Genomic DNA, 13340 nt, shown 5'->3' on the forward strand with positions numbered 1-13340 from the left:
GGTACCACTGCCTTGATTCATGCTCAGAAATCAGCAGCTTTACCCACTTTTGTTTTTAAACAGTCCTTGCAAATGTCAAACAAGTAAAAGCAGATAATGTCTTAGTATTATTATACAAACAGCTTTGACCTAAAAGCAGATAATGTCTTAGTATTATTATACAAACAGCTTTGACCTCTTGGCCTCCTGGAAAGGGGCTAAGGGAATCCCAGAGACCTGCTGACCACATAAATGAGCACAGTGTATTAGTGTGGTGAAATTTTAAATAAAAAGCTTAGTCTCTTTTAAAATTTAAAAAAGAAATTACATTTTAAACTTGAACTATTTAAAAGAAGAAATACACATTAAGAATATAAAGAACTAAAGCGAAAAAACCAGGGGGAAAGACATGAATCTCATCTTCCTATTCACTGAAGTGGAAGACTTTATTGCCCACCACTGCCGCTTTAGAAAAATGTTCTTATATATTCCACTGTGAGCTTAGAGGTGTGGAAATAGGGTGGTTTACTCTCATTGCCTTTTAGGGGGAGGGTCAGTGCTGGTAAAGGCAATGATGGCTGGTTGTTGTAGAAAAGATTTCACAGAACTTGATGTGCTGGGTAAAAATAGGTCAGGAAACCTTTCTAAGGGCAGAATCCAGGAGAGAATTTGTAAAACGTTTTGCTTTGTTGAAGGTTAAGCTTCCTCTATCCCTCTCTCTACTCCCAGTAGATGTTTTACTAAGACAGTAATTCCTGAAGTAGTTTTTAAAATATACATTCTTATTTTATAGAGATGCAGATAGATCCTTGGATATTTTTGATGAGCGATCACATCCACTCACAGTATGTATCAGTTGTGTTGAGTTGTATTTTTCTCTTCTACAGTTGTGTTAATTTCATGTTGATTTGTTTTGAAATTAATTACTAGAAGAAAATTACCCCTTCTAGCCTGAGGTCAAAATCCTATAATCATTTTGCAAAAGGCATGTTGTATAAGAGGTGGGACATCTAGATAAGAACCAAGTTGCAACTTTGTATGATTAGTGAGCACGTGAGTAAAGGTACCCAAATAGCAGAAAATTTATCTTTTTAAAGGATGATTTTCAGTAGCATCAAACAATATAAATATTTGTAAATAATGGTGAGACCTTTAAGAAGAAAAGTAGAAAACTGTTTAAATTTTAAGCCAGTGAAAATGACGAAGTTTTAAAATTCACTTCTTCAGGTGCTCTGTACCCACGTGTGGCTGGTGACTGCTGTGTAGGATAGCACATTCTTAGAGCCTTAAGGTTACAGGATGCTGGAAGTGTTTTTTCAAAGTTGATTGCAGACAAATATGATGACATAAGGGATCAGCAAGATTTTTGAGACTAAAAATAGTTTATAGTTGGATAGAATTCTGTGGGGAGGAAGGTGGAAATACATAAATTTTTTAAGGTTATGCCTGTGCTTTTCTTTAATGAATGATGGTATTCAATTACTGTAATATTTTAGGATCCTGTTGTTTATATAAAGGACTACAAGACATGTTACTCATTCAAAATTATTTTAAGGGGTACATGGGCCCAAGTGTGAAGACTGCTAAAGGTAATCATAAGGCTACTTTTAAGATTTTTTCCTTCAGTGGATACTTACATTGCATTTTTTCTTCTTTCAGCGAGAAAAGGTTCCTGAGGAATACTTTAAGCATGATCCTGAACACAAATTCATTTACAGATTTGTTCGTACTCTTTTCAGTGCTGCACAGTTAACAGCTGAATGTGCAATAGTAACTTTGGTAAGATATTTTTTCTTTCATAAAGCATCTGTAGAAATTTCTATCTTGTACACAAGGTATGGCCCTGTTTTTCAGATGAAAGTAGGTTCCTGAAATGATCATCAGAACTTTATGAAGAGAAACCTATTAAAGTAAAATAGACACTTTTGAGCTTAATAATCACCATGATTTAAAATGTTGCCATTGCTTTTCTCATCATAAAACAGTTTCTCAACATAAAACTCTTTAATAAGACAGTGGGAGATATTTCTGGTTTTTCCTTCTACACAGGGCACACATGTACACACAGTGTGTACATGCACACAGACAAGGTATGCTGTACTGGCAGGATGGGGGTGATAACTAAACTGTCTGGTCCACAGGCAGAAACAGGTTCAGTGTAGTTCTGAGTCCCAGGCTGTAGTGCCTAGGCAATTCTGCTGTGTGTCCTGATTGAGAACTACTGCTCTATATCCTCTGTTCCTTGGATGGTGGTGTTAATCCATCCATGCAGTCCTCCTTTGCCTGCCTGTGAAGTTGCCCAGGATTATAGTGCCAGTGGTACTTGGATGGGCTTTGCTCTAGTTAGCCTGCCAAGTCACAGCTGTGTAAGGACCCTTGCATCATCCATACAGAATTCCTATGGTAAGATTTTATCATTTGAATAATAAATCATATTCAAGTGAAAGGTTGTTGGGATTGTTTTATTCCTCCCTAGAGGGGAAAATCAACTGCATGGTCTGGAGGGAAGGAATACTTAGGCTACTGCCTGCTCCTGAGCAAGCAGCCAGAATTTAGGAGAGGAGGCTTGTCATTTTGCAGGGAGTCCCCTCAGTGGGCACTAGATCAGACACAGGCCTTTGGGAGCTATAAGCCATTTGGAATGCTTAGCACATGTTGGAGGAGGCAGGAGTGACATTTGCATATGGAGACCTAGGAGGTGCAGGACACAGAGCACCTAACTTGGAAGAGGACAGTTCTTTGTAGACAATAGACAAGCTGTGAGACAGCACAGTGGCAGTGTTTAGTAATCATTTGAATATATGCGATTGGGGCATGAATCTGAATTAGAGGAAGGGAAATAAGAGTAGCTATTCAAATGCGAATATATAGAATAAAAAGTGGATAGAAGATAGATTGGTAAGGACTATCAGCACTTAAGGGACAAGTCCCCAGAGGAGTGGCTATAGTGGTAGGAAAACCAGGAGCGAATCATAAGAGGCCAAAAGAGGTTCAAGAGGGAAAGTGTGGGAGTTCCCATCATGGCTCAGCAGTAACAAATCCGACTAGTATCCATGAAGATGCGGGTTCCATCCCTGGCCTCACTCTGGTGGGTCAGGCATCTGGCGTTGCCATGAGCTGTGGTGTAGGTCTCAGAGTGGCTTAGATCCCGTGCTGTGGTGCAGGCCGGCAGCTGTAGCTCTGATTCGAACCCTAGCCTGGGAACTTCCGTATGCTGCAGGTATGGTCCTGAAAAGCGGGGGTGGGAGTAGGGGAAGGATGGTCCAAACGCTAAATGTTGCAAAGAAGTTGCTTATGTCATAAATACCCACTGAATACCTATTCTGTGTCACTATTCTAAGTGTTGAGGCTAGAGGAAAGGATAGGTTGAATACATTTCTTGCCTTTATGAAGCAAGTATGGAAGACATAAGCATTTTTTTTTAGTGAGTGTTTTTTAAAAATGAAATTTTTGTTCGTTTTTTTGGCTGTGCCTGCAGCATATGGAAGTTCCTGGGCCAGGGATAGAACTCCTGCCATAGCAGCGACCCAAGCCCCTGCAGTGACAACACTGGATCCTTCACCTGCTGCACCACAAGAAAACTCCAGATGAATATTTCAAGTAGTGGTAGAAACCAGGAAGAGAATGGAGGGTAAAGGGATAAAGTGATTAGAGGGGCTTTCTAGACAGAATGATCAGGAAGAGGTAACCTTGGGATGTGTGGACCTGACTGAATTGAGGGTGATGAGTGCTGGGATGACAGGAGGAGGGTTCAAGTGCAGGACTCTGAGATAGGAATGAGTTTTGTGGGTTCACAGAACAGTGAGATGGCCAGTGTGATTGGAGTGGGGAATAAGGGAAAGAACAAAGGCAACGGGGTCACAGAAGGCAATGGAACTTGCAGGCTGTGGAGAGAAACTGTTTGATGGGAAATCTTTGGCAGATCTTGAGCAGGAAGTGAAGTGCTCTACATTTCAGGGACTCTCCTGGCTGCTTTGGGGAGAACAGACTGTAGTTGGGAGTCGGAGTGGAAGCAGTGGTAGTGGTACGAGTCAGAAGTGACACATAGAAGAAAAAAGCAGTCAGGTTACCAATGAAGGTAGAGATAACAAGAATTTCTAGCAGACTGGAGCAAGATAATTCAAATGGAGGTTTTTGGTCCCAGCAGCTTGGCAGTGCTCTGCGGGAACGCTTAGGGAGTGGAGCGTTGGAAGTGAGAGTTCTGGTTGGTTTGTGTGAAAGCAGCAGTGACCGTGGCAAGAGTAGTAAAGTAGAGCGATAGTGTCAGGGGGCAGACTAAAGTGGCCTGAGGGGAGGATGGGAGATGAGCAGCCAGCGTCAGGGCATTTACGGAGGACGTATTCCAGCAGCTTGCAGGGGATGGGCTGGGAACATGCAAACATTCACATTGAAGAAAATCTCTGACAGAAGGGAGAAATTGTTCAAAAAGAGATAAATTGTGGGAATCTACAGAAGTGAGATGGGATTGACTGCACTCATCAAAGAGTTAGCTTCAGTGAAAAGAAAGAAATCTCATTTCCTCTGAGATAGGAGAGCAAGTCGTATGAATGAGTATTGGCACATACCAAGTTTGTAATTGAGATTGCGGGTAAGTGACCATTCCTGTGAAGTAGAGAGTCGAGCCTCATAGGAGGTTCATTCTTAGGGTACTGGAGAGTTCTGAGTTCTCCGGGAAGTGGGAGCATACAATTTTAATATCCATGTTCGAAAACACAGTTTAGTTTGAGAATATTGGCAAATCTGAACTGTCAGGCTGAATACTTCAGATAGTAAACATACTCTTTAAAACTGGACATTTTTCATTTTGTCAAATGGCGTATATACTCTTCCACAGTGCACTCTTTGAGGTAACAACAAATCGGCTATTAACTTTACCCAGTTCTTTGTAGAATAGACATTTGATACATGTACAAGAAAGCATGAAATTTTTCTCACAAACTGCCTGGCAGGTTTAGAGGAGCCCCAGGGATACAAACATGGGTGGCTCTTACCACCTTAAGACCAACAGAGTTGATAAAGCTACAGATTATGTAAGACAGAAATGAATTATGAAATGATAGTGGAGATATGAAAAATACAGGATATGAGAAGGACTATCTTTTTTTTGTAAGCATGTGTGTTCCTTAAAAAGGCACTAAAATAGGGAGTACTTGATGCTTGTGAAGTCCCTTTGTACTGCCTGTATTGCTGTGCCACACAGCAGCCACTGGGAGGCTCTCTTGACCCAGATTTTATCTTCAAGTTCCTGCCACAAAAGGACTGGTCCTGTGAAGAGAAGATAAAGACATGCTCAGTCTTAGCAGGGTTTTATATACTCAGACTTTATATAAAACCACCACATAACCACCACCAAGTATGGTAGGTACCAAACAATTCAAGCATTTATTGAACAGCTGGAACCTGTGTTGGGCATGCATGTGCTGCCCTTTACACGTGTGAAAGTAATAACGCAGTGCCTGTTGTTAGGGTGCCCTTTGTTGAGCTGTCCTGTCTTTTCATTCCTGTGACCAAAACTGGGCTGGAAATTCACATGAGCAGAGTAGGCAACCAGAAATATCTGACTTACAACTGTGACCTGGCCTCTGGCCTTGGCTGGTCGAGCAGTCTCTGTAGAACCTAAGAATAAAAGGCATGTCAAAACCAGATGAAATTTGTCATTCCTAACAGTTCTTATCACAGCACTTAAACTGAACTAAAATCAAAGATCAGTGCTCTACTTTTGCAGGTTTACTTAGAAAGGCTTTTAACTTATGCTGAGATCGACATTTGTCCCACTAACTGGAAAAGAATTGTTTTGGGAGCCATTCTTCTTGCCTCCAAGGTTTGGGACGATCAGGCTGTATGGAATGTGGACTACTGCCAAATCCTCAAGGACATTACAGTTGAGGACATGTGAGTGTGTAAGGTTATGGTGAACTTTTCTAACCATTTTCCAATACTTCATTTGCTCCCATAAAGTTTACATTTTAAGAAATGTTAGATTTTTAACAAAGGTTACTTTGTACAGAGAGCTGAAATAGGCATAAAATTACACTTCTGTCTAGCTGTAGTGTAACAATTCATATTTCCCATCATTAATTGATAGGTCTTAGTGTGTTATTGTTATATTCTGCTTGATTGAAATTATTTTTCTGGTGGTTTTTGGCAAATAGTTTACAAGCTCGCTGCCAGAACAACATGGTACAGTAAAAAACTTTCACGGCTTTCTTAAAGCTGTCTACCAGGTCCAGTCCATTTTTAAGGGACACACGTCTGGTCTTTGGAGTAGACTACTGAGAGCTTATAACTTCAACCTGACTCACACATGGTGTATTTGCTTTTGCTGGTCTTTTCGTCCCTTTTGTCTGTGTCAGTTACAGAAACCATGATGACAGCCAGCCACACAGAAAGGTTTCAGAGCCGTGTGTTCCTGTCTCCTCCACTAGGAGTGGGTCTGATGAGTTAGGAAACTCATACCTCTCGAGCAGTCCGAGAAGCATCACTGGGGCCTCTCCCGGGGCATTCTGTGGGACCTTCAGTTAACTAGGAGGGTGCTCTTCACAAACGGCACGCTCCTGTGGGCGTGCGACACCAGGCTTAATGAGGATGAGGGGAAGGGCCCTGAGGCTGGGAGGGAGGATGAGCCAGAGAGGTATTTCCAGCAGACTCTCGAAGTGCCCACTTGACAGCAAAAATGTCTTTGCAGGTGGCATGTAGGAAAATATGAAAGGACACCTCTTGATTATATTGAACAGCAGAGGCCCATCAAGATCATGGCATGGGATGGCAAGACTTTGTTTTTATTACCTTTACCCCTTACTCTAGATAATTCAGAATTGCCTAGTGTTTATTTGCAACTGAAGCATGGAAATTTGTGGCTAAGAAGGGACTAGTGATTGTCAGTAGCTGACAAGATGGCTTTTGGTGACATGTCCACTTTGGTGATAATGTAAATCAAGTGGTCATGGTAATACTGCTGGTACCATCTTAGCAAACAGTATGATGGCAGATAATTAATTTGAAATGAATGGAAGTCTTTTTGGAAGTTGTAGAAGCTAAAGTGATCACTTAAGATAGGAAAGAAAAATTGTGATCATCAACACTAGGCCTGCCACGATGACAGCTGAAATTTTCTCAAAATCTGCAACTAAGGTGCCTGGGGCTCTGGTTCTAGTTACAACGTCAGAGAACATGTAGGGAAATGTGTAGTTTTTCTTAGATGTGAGCCTAGGAGCATTGGTGGCAGCACCTGGCTACAGGGAGAAAACCGATTCTAAGTAGTGCTTTTTCTTGTAAGAGCAGAGAATCAACAGGAACTATGTTTATAATAGGCTGCTTTTGTTTGTGATCTTTGAAAATTGGAAGGCATTACAACAAAGTGTTTAAAACACATTTGTTTCATCCCCCTGCTGTTGACTGCTCTTTGTAATGGTCTCGTTTTTGAGTCTAAATTGAAAAATTGGTGTCTATCAGCTTTTCCTTAAAACTTTCTAACATCTATGGGTCTTGTTAGGATATATTTCCCTTCAAAAGAAATTAAACTGAGCAGCTGCTATCAGAAAATTTGCTGTGCCTATAAATGGTATGCTATTCAGCTATCTAGCCATTTAAAAAACAAAAAACACAGAAGATGCACATTCTGTAGGCATAATGCTTTTCTTCAGTGATTAAACTTCTATTAATAGACATGTTAATCCTATGAAGTACTGTATTTTCACACAATTAAAATGTATTAGTGGAGAAAATATAAAAGGGATAGTGAAGTGCATTTATTCCTGTAGTAAATTAAGTCCTGATTAGCTGATTATCAAAACATCTCATTTACATTTCTATAGGCTTATGGCTATATGAACAGGAAATTAATTTTGAAAGTAGGTTCAGTTGGGTTTAAAGTTCAGCAAATGAGAAACCTCATTTCTGCTTATCCCTGCTCTCCATACAGGAGAACATCAAGCATGTGTTGACTTATCCAGTGGATAAAATATTAACACTTTAAAGCTAAGAAAGCAAATATGTTGTAAAATAAGCCATTCTTCTATTTGGGCATTTATCACTTGTATATAATTAACTCTCTAAAGTGATTGCCGTGAAAGTGATAAGATTTATTATAATTTTATATTTATTTACTTAAACATTTGGCCAGCACATGGCTGTATGGTCACGTCGCCAAGGCCTGCTCCCAGCACTCAGCTTTTCCATCTCATTGAGGTCGCCCCCTGTGGGCGTGGGCACTTTCTGTCCTGGCAAGGGAGGCGGGTCTGAGCATCCCGGGCTGGGGAAGCCTAAGGGAGACAAGCGAGTTTAGTCTAGTCAAGGCGGCTATCTTTAATCTTACTGCCTTCCAAAGCTTCAAAAGTGTGTCCTGTCCTGTCCTATTGTAGTGACAATTTCTCAGCCTAGTAAGGTTAATGTGAACAGAAACTTGCATTATGCCCTTTGACACTGGGGCAGGGGGAGGGGATTCCCTTTCCCATCAAATGCAGCTTATTTATTTATTTATTTGAGATGAATCCTTGTTGCCTCAAGAGTTTTCCCCCCTCAGAGATAATAGCAGTGGCTCTTGATGGATCCATTTGTTGCCGTGGTGATGTGCCCACTCCTTTTGTTGGCGGGTCTCTACTTCAATAAGCCCCTTCCTGTTATCGGCCCGGTGAAAATGTCTGCAAGTTCTTCAGAGCTAATAAACAGCATACATCATTCCTTTCATCTGATCACTATAGCAGGGCCTTGTGAGTGAGCGTGGAGCATGAATCGTACAGCTGCACTAATGGAACTCTGAAGAATGAGCCCCCGAGTCAGCAGCATGAGTGCATAAGAGGGCCGTAACCTCTTCCCCCTTGTCCCAAACTCAAAGTGCTGGGATGCAGAAAGGACCACAAATAGCTGTACCTTGTTTGAACATTAGTGTATTAATCCAGCTGGGTAGCCATTATTTGTTTCAAAACAGAATTTAGAGCCATCCTAGAAGCTGAGAATGGTATTTTCGAAGGTAGCCCAGTTGACTAAAATTGTTCTGTGTTGGTTTTGTCTTCTCTCCCCCCCCCCCACCCTGCCCCAGGAATGAGATGGAAAGGCACTTTCTGGAGCTACTTCAGTTTAATATTAATGTTCCTTCCAGTGTTTATGCCAAATACTACTTTGACCTTCGCTCCTTAGCAGATGACAACAACGTGAATTTTCTGTTTGCTCCTCTTAGCAAAGAAAGAGCACAGAACCTAGAGGTAAGGCTGTGAAATCACCAACCGGGCTTTTCTGTCAGCCACCAAAGACAGCATGGGTAGCTAAATTTTATTAAGCAGTGATTCGGAAAATGGAAAGCTGTTAAATTAACAGTTTGAAGAGCTCATTAACCCTTTGGCATCGTATTTCCAGTGTCTCTTATGGTTTATACAAGGATCTCACATTATAAAATATTATCTCTTCCTTAACCATAATTCAGAATGTTTTAAGATTTAATCTGTTTTTAATGGTTTTCTATTGGAACCTCTACACTTATTTAAAACCATAGAGGAATAATTTCTTACAAATGTATCCCTAGTCACATCTACATATATAATCTACTTACCACTCTTAACTGTCTCTTACTCGGTTTGCGGTTCATGTCAGTGTTTCTATATAGTTCAGTCCCATGAGTTTATTAAAAGCATTGGTGGCTAACCTGAGAGACCTATACTTGGAAGGTATAATGTGGATTGAAATACTAGATGTAGAAAGTACATGGGTTTTCAGTGGGAATGTTAATGTACATAGGATTTTGGGTGGGTATACAGAAATTCACAACGGAAATGGATTCATTTAAAATTGACACTTTCTGTGATACCTCAGTGGTTCTTTAGAATGTGTTTCTACCATAATTAACATGCAAATGAAAATATCATCTCTTGGTGCTTCAGTCACTAGACCTCTCCAAACAAATCCAACATACTCCTTCCTCATTAACATTTTCTTAGGGCACATAATAACTGATAAGGATTGAATAGAAGCTGAATAGCTGAGTAAACACTGGTTTTGCCCAAGTGTATATTCATTATGTTTAAGGAGCAAGTGTGCAGGTAATAGATGATATTGCTGTTAGGAGCCTATCTTTGGGAACCTTTTTTTTTTTTTTTTTTTGTCTTTTTTAGGGCCTCACCTGCAGTATATGGAAGTTCCATTCTAGGGACTGAATTGGAACTGCAGCTGCGAGCCTACACCACAGCCATGTCTGCAGCTTACATAGCAGCTTGCAGCTACGCCAGATCCTTAACCCACTGAGTGAGGCCAGGGATTTGATTTAGCATCCTCGCAGACACTATGTCAGTGAGGTCACTCTGGGAACCCAATTTGTAAATAATTCTAAGTTCTCCCTCACTGTAACAATCTCATCATAGTCCTTAAAGGCTGTTAACCTTAGTGAACTGGTAGTTAGTAGCATCCCAGGACTGGGAATGTAGACGTCAGCTACCCAAAGTAGCAATAACTGGGAACTGTGTAAATGAATTGTGGGTGTGGCTTATCAGTGATCCCCTAATTGTTCTGTTTGATTGACTTTCCCAGGCCATTTCCAGATTGTGTGAGGACAAATACAAAGACTTGTGCAGAGCTGCCATGAGACGGTCTTTCAGCGCTGATAATTTCATTGGTATTCAGCGCTCCAACGCCATCCTCTCTTAAGGGAGAAGTGAGGGGTCGTAACATCATCAGCCCCTCATAACAAGGACTGGAGAAATATCACCTCTCCTGCTCAGAAACCAGCAAAGTTAGTATTTTCACCTGAAAGAAAAATGTTGAATTCAAAAGACTCAAGGACAGCGAGGATTATGCTCCTAGGAAAGAATGCAATGCATCCCTGTCAATGCAACACACACTTCTGTCCTTTTTAATATAAACAGAGTTACAAAAACCACTCCAAAGCTAAAAGCTCCCAACCAACACACAGGCATTTGCTTACTGTGTAGGCTGATAGCTGTGAACTATGTGGTTTTTTAATAGTTTAAATTTTTAGATTTTAAAAGACACTAACTATATAACTTCTATGTTTTTCCTATTTTTCTTGCCCCCCTCCCCTATATTGCTGCATATTCCTTTAGAATCAATGCAGTATTACCATTGAAACATGGGACTCCTAACAACTCATAAAGCCACTTAGAAACAGACTGTTGTAGCATTGTTAGGTTTTGAAAGATTATTCCTCCCTACTGTATCACTGAAGCTGCTAGTCATTATTGGCAATCAGTTTAAACCAAAAAGCTGCTGAATAACAACGTCATTGAAATTCTTTGCAAGCACTACTTAACATATATTAGCCTGTTGGGAATCATAAACAGAGAAAGTATGTTATTACCTACTTCTACTGGGTCCGTGCTGCATTTCTTGTGAACTTATAATGGTGCTTCTGATTTTCTGATGATTTTTCTCTCTGTTAAATACGTGTATTAAAGGGTACAGTACTTATATTATCTTCCATAATTCCAACCAACATGGTGGTCCAGTAGTTAACAAGCGGGTAGTGAAATAGAAGGTGTCCCCAAAGTCTTAGTGCAATCTTAAGCTTTAATATAGTGTGCTTAGACACTCCAGGATTTTTCTGATGATTTTTCTCTCTGTTAAATACTTGTATTAAAGGGTACAGTACTTATATTATCTTCCATAATTCCAACCAACATGGTGGTCCAGTAGTTAACAAGCGGGTAGTGAAATAGAAGGTGTCCCAAAAGTCTTAGTGCAATCTTAAGCTTTAATATAGTGTGCTTAGACACTCCAGGACACTGCTGCATTAGTATAAATGCTACAGACTGGCAAAACATCACTTGATAGTTTACTTTTCAACTTAATTTTGTAAGTTTTATTTTTTTGCCATTTTCTTGGGCAGCTCCCGCACATATGGGGAGGTTCCCAGGCTAGGGGGTCTAATCGGAGCTGTAGCCACCCGCCTACGCCATAGCCACAGCAACACAGGATCCAAGCCGTGTCTGCAGCCTACACCACAGCTCACGGGATCCCTAACCCACTGAGCAAGGTCAGGGATCGAACCGCAACCCCATGGTTCCTAGTCAGATTTGTTAACCAATGAGCCATGACGGGAACTCCCAGTTTTGTAAATTTTAAGCATTAAGCTTTTAATTTTAATTTTTTGTTTCAGCCCCTGGCTGAATTTTAATGTTTAAAATTTACAAAACTGGAGTTGCCGTTGTGTCTCAGTGGTTAACGAATCCGACTAGGAACCATGGGGTTGCGGGTTCGATCCCTGGCCTTGCTCAGTGGGGATTTGGCGTTGCCGTGAGCTGTGGTGTGGGTCGCAGACACGGTTTGGATCCCACGTTGCTGTGGCAGCTACAGCTCCAATGAGACCCCTAGCCTGGGAACCTCCCTATGCCGCGGGAACGACCCAAGAAATGGCAAAAAGACAAAAAAAAAAAAAAAAAAAATTTACAAAACTAAATGAGTTTAGAAGAAATTTAACTTTCAAATGATGTTTTGTAAGTGTGTAGCATTTATACTCCTACAAATATCAAAGCTTAAAATTGTGCTAAGACTTCAAGGGATACCTTATATCTTTATAGACCTGCCCTCCTCTTTTAAAAACAGTTCTTGGCAGGGCTGGGCTGTTTACCTGCTTTGGTCACCTAAGTTTCATTTTTCTAGATTGGATAAAGGAATTATGAAGAACAGTGTTAACAAATTGAAAGGAATTGGACCCTGATAGTAGTAGTGATATGAAAATAAGGAACATGAAACAGCTTTTCTATCCTATGTATTTAACCTGGTTGTAGGCATCTCATTTCAAGTTCTGCCATTGGAGAGGAAACATAGAAATCTTAAGAACCCTTATTTACCTCAGACTTTAAAAGGCAGGGAGGGCTAAAAAAATCTTTAAAAATTAAAAAAAAAAAAAAAAAAAAAAAAGGCAGGGAGGTCTAGTAATCAGTCTTTTAGGAGATTGGTAATGATGTCACCTAAACTTGAAATATTTAAAAAAAGATTAGTGTTCTCAACTATGTGAAATCTTTCTCCTCCTGCCTTCTCAAATGTAATCCTAGGAATTTTGCCTGTAAACAAAGCATTTCGGGGCCTGGAATACTTTCTCTCTTTATAGAAAGGCTTCACATTATGTTAAGTGCTGCAGTTCCATCATTTTTAAAGGACAGAGACTTAAATGATAAAAATGGCATATAAAATGTTATCTACCACCTCAAAAAATATTGTTTATGGAGCTTGGAGATTCAAACATTGATTGCAGTTTTTATTACAATCTACCACCTCAAAAAATAATTGTTTATGGAGCTTGGAGATTCAAATGTTGATTGCAGTTTTATTTTGAAAAGAATGCTACAACTTATGTGGTTTTTCTTTCTCATGTTTATATTAAAAGAAAAGCTAATAAACTCTATTTTAATTAAAAT

The 13340-nt window shown here is 40.2% G+C and overlaps 1 protein-coding gene and 1 long non-coding RNA gene across 3 annotated transcripts in view; one reads left to right on the top strand and one right to left on the bottom strand.

Annotated features, from left to right (window-relative positions):
- CCNYL1 (cyclin Y like 1) overlaps positions 1-12852 on the top strand; it is a 37018-nt gene extending 24166 nt beyond the window's left edge. The window contains exons 6-10 of one of the 2 annotated variants that reach the window (XM_005672130.3): positions 773-824; positions 1639-1758; positions 5705-5871; positions 9017-9179; positions 10495-12852. In XM_005672130.3, the coding sequence (XP_005672187.1) occupies positions 773-824; positions 1639-1758; positions 5705-5871; positions 9017-9179; positions 10495-10611 (619 nt within the window). In that variant the 3' untranslated portion in view covers positions 10612-12852. The remainder of the gene's footprint in view (positions 1-772; positions 825-1638; positions 1759-5704; positions 5872-9016; positions 9180-10494) is intronic. The other variant, XM_005672131.3, reaches the window with a different exon arrangement.
- LOC106506339 lies at positions 4761-8630 on the bottom strand. Its single transcript, XR_002339432.1, has 2 exons — positions 5546-8630; positions 4761-5244 (listed from the first exon to the last, which is right to left on the bottom strand). It is a non-coding gene; the product is annotated as an uncharacterized LOC106506339 (long non-coding RNA).

This window comes from Sus scrofa, chromosome 15 (assembly GCF_000003025.6).
Source record: "Sus scrofa isolate TJ Tabasco breed Duroc chromosome 15, Sscrofa11.1, whole genome shotgun sequence".
Lineage (NCBI taxonomy): Eukaryota > Metazoa > Chordata > Mammalia > Artiodactyla > Suidae > Sus > Sus scrofa.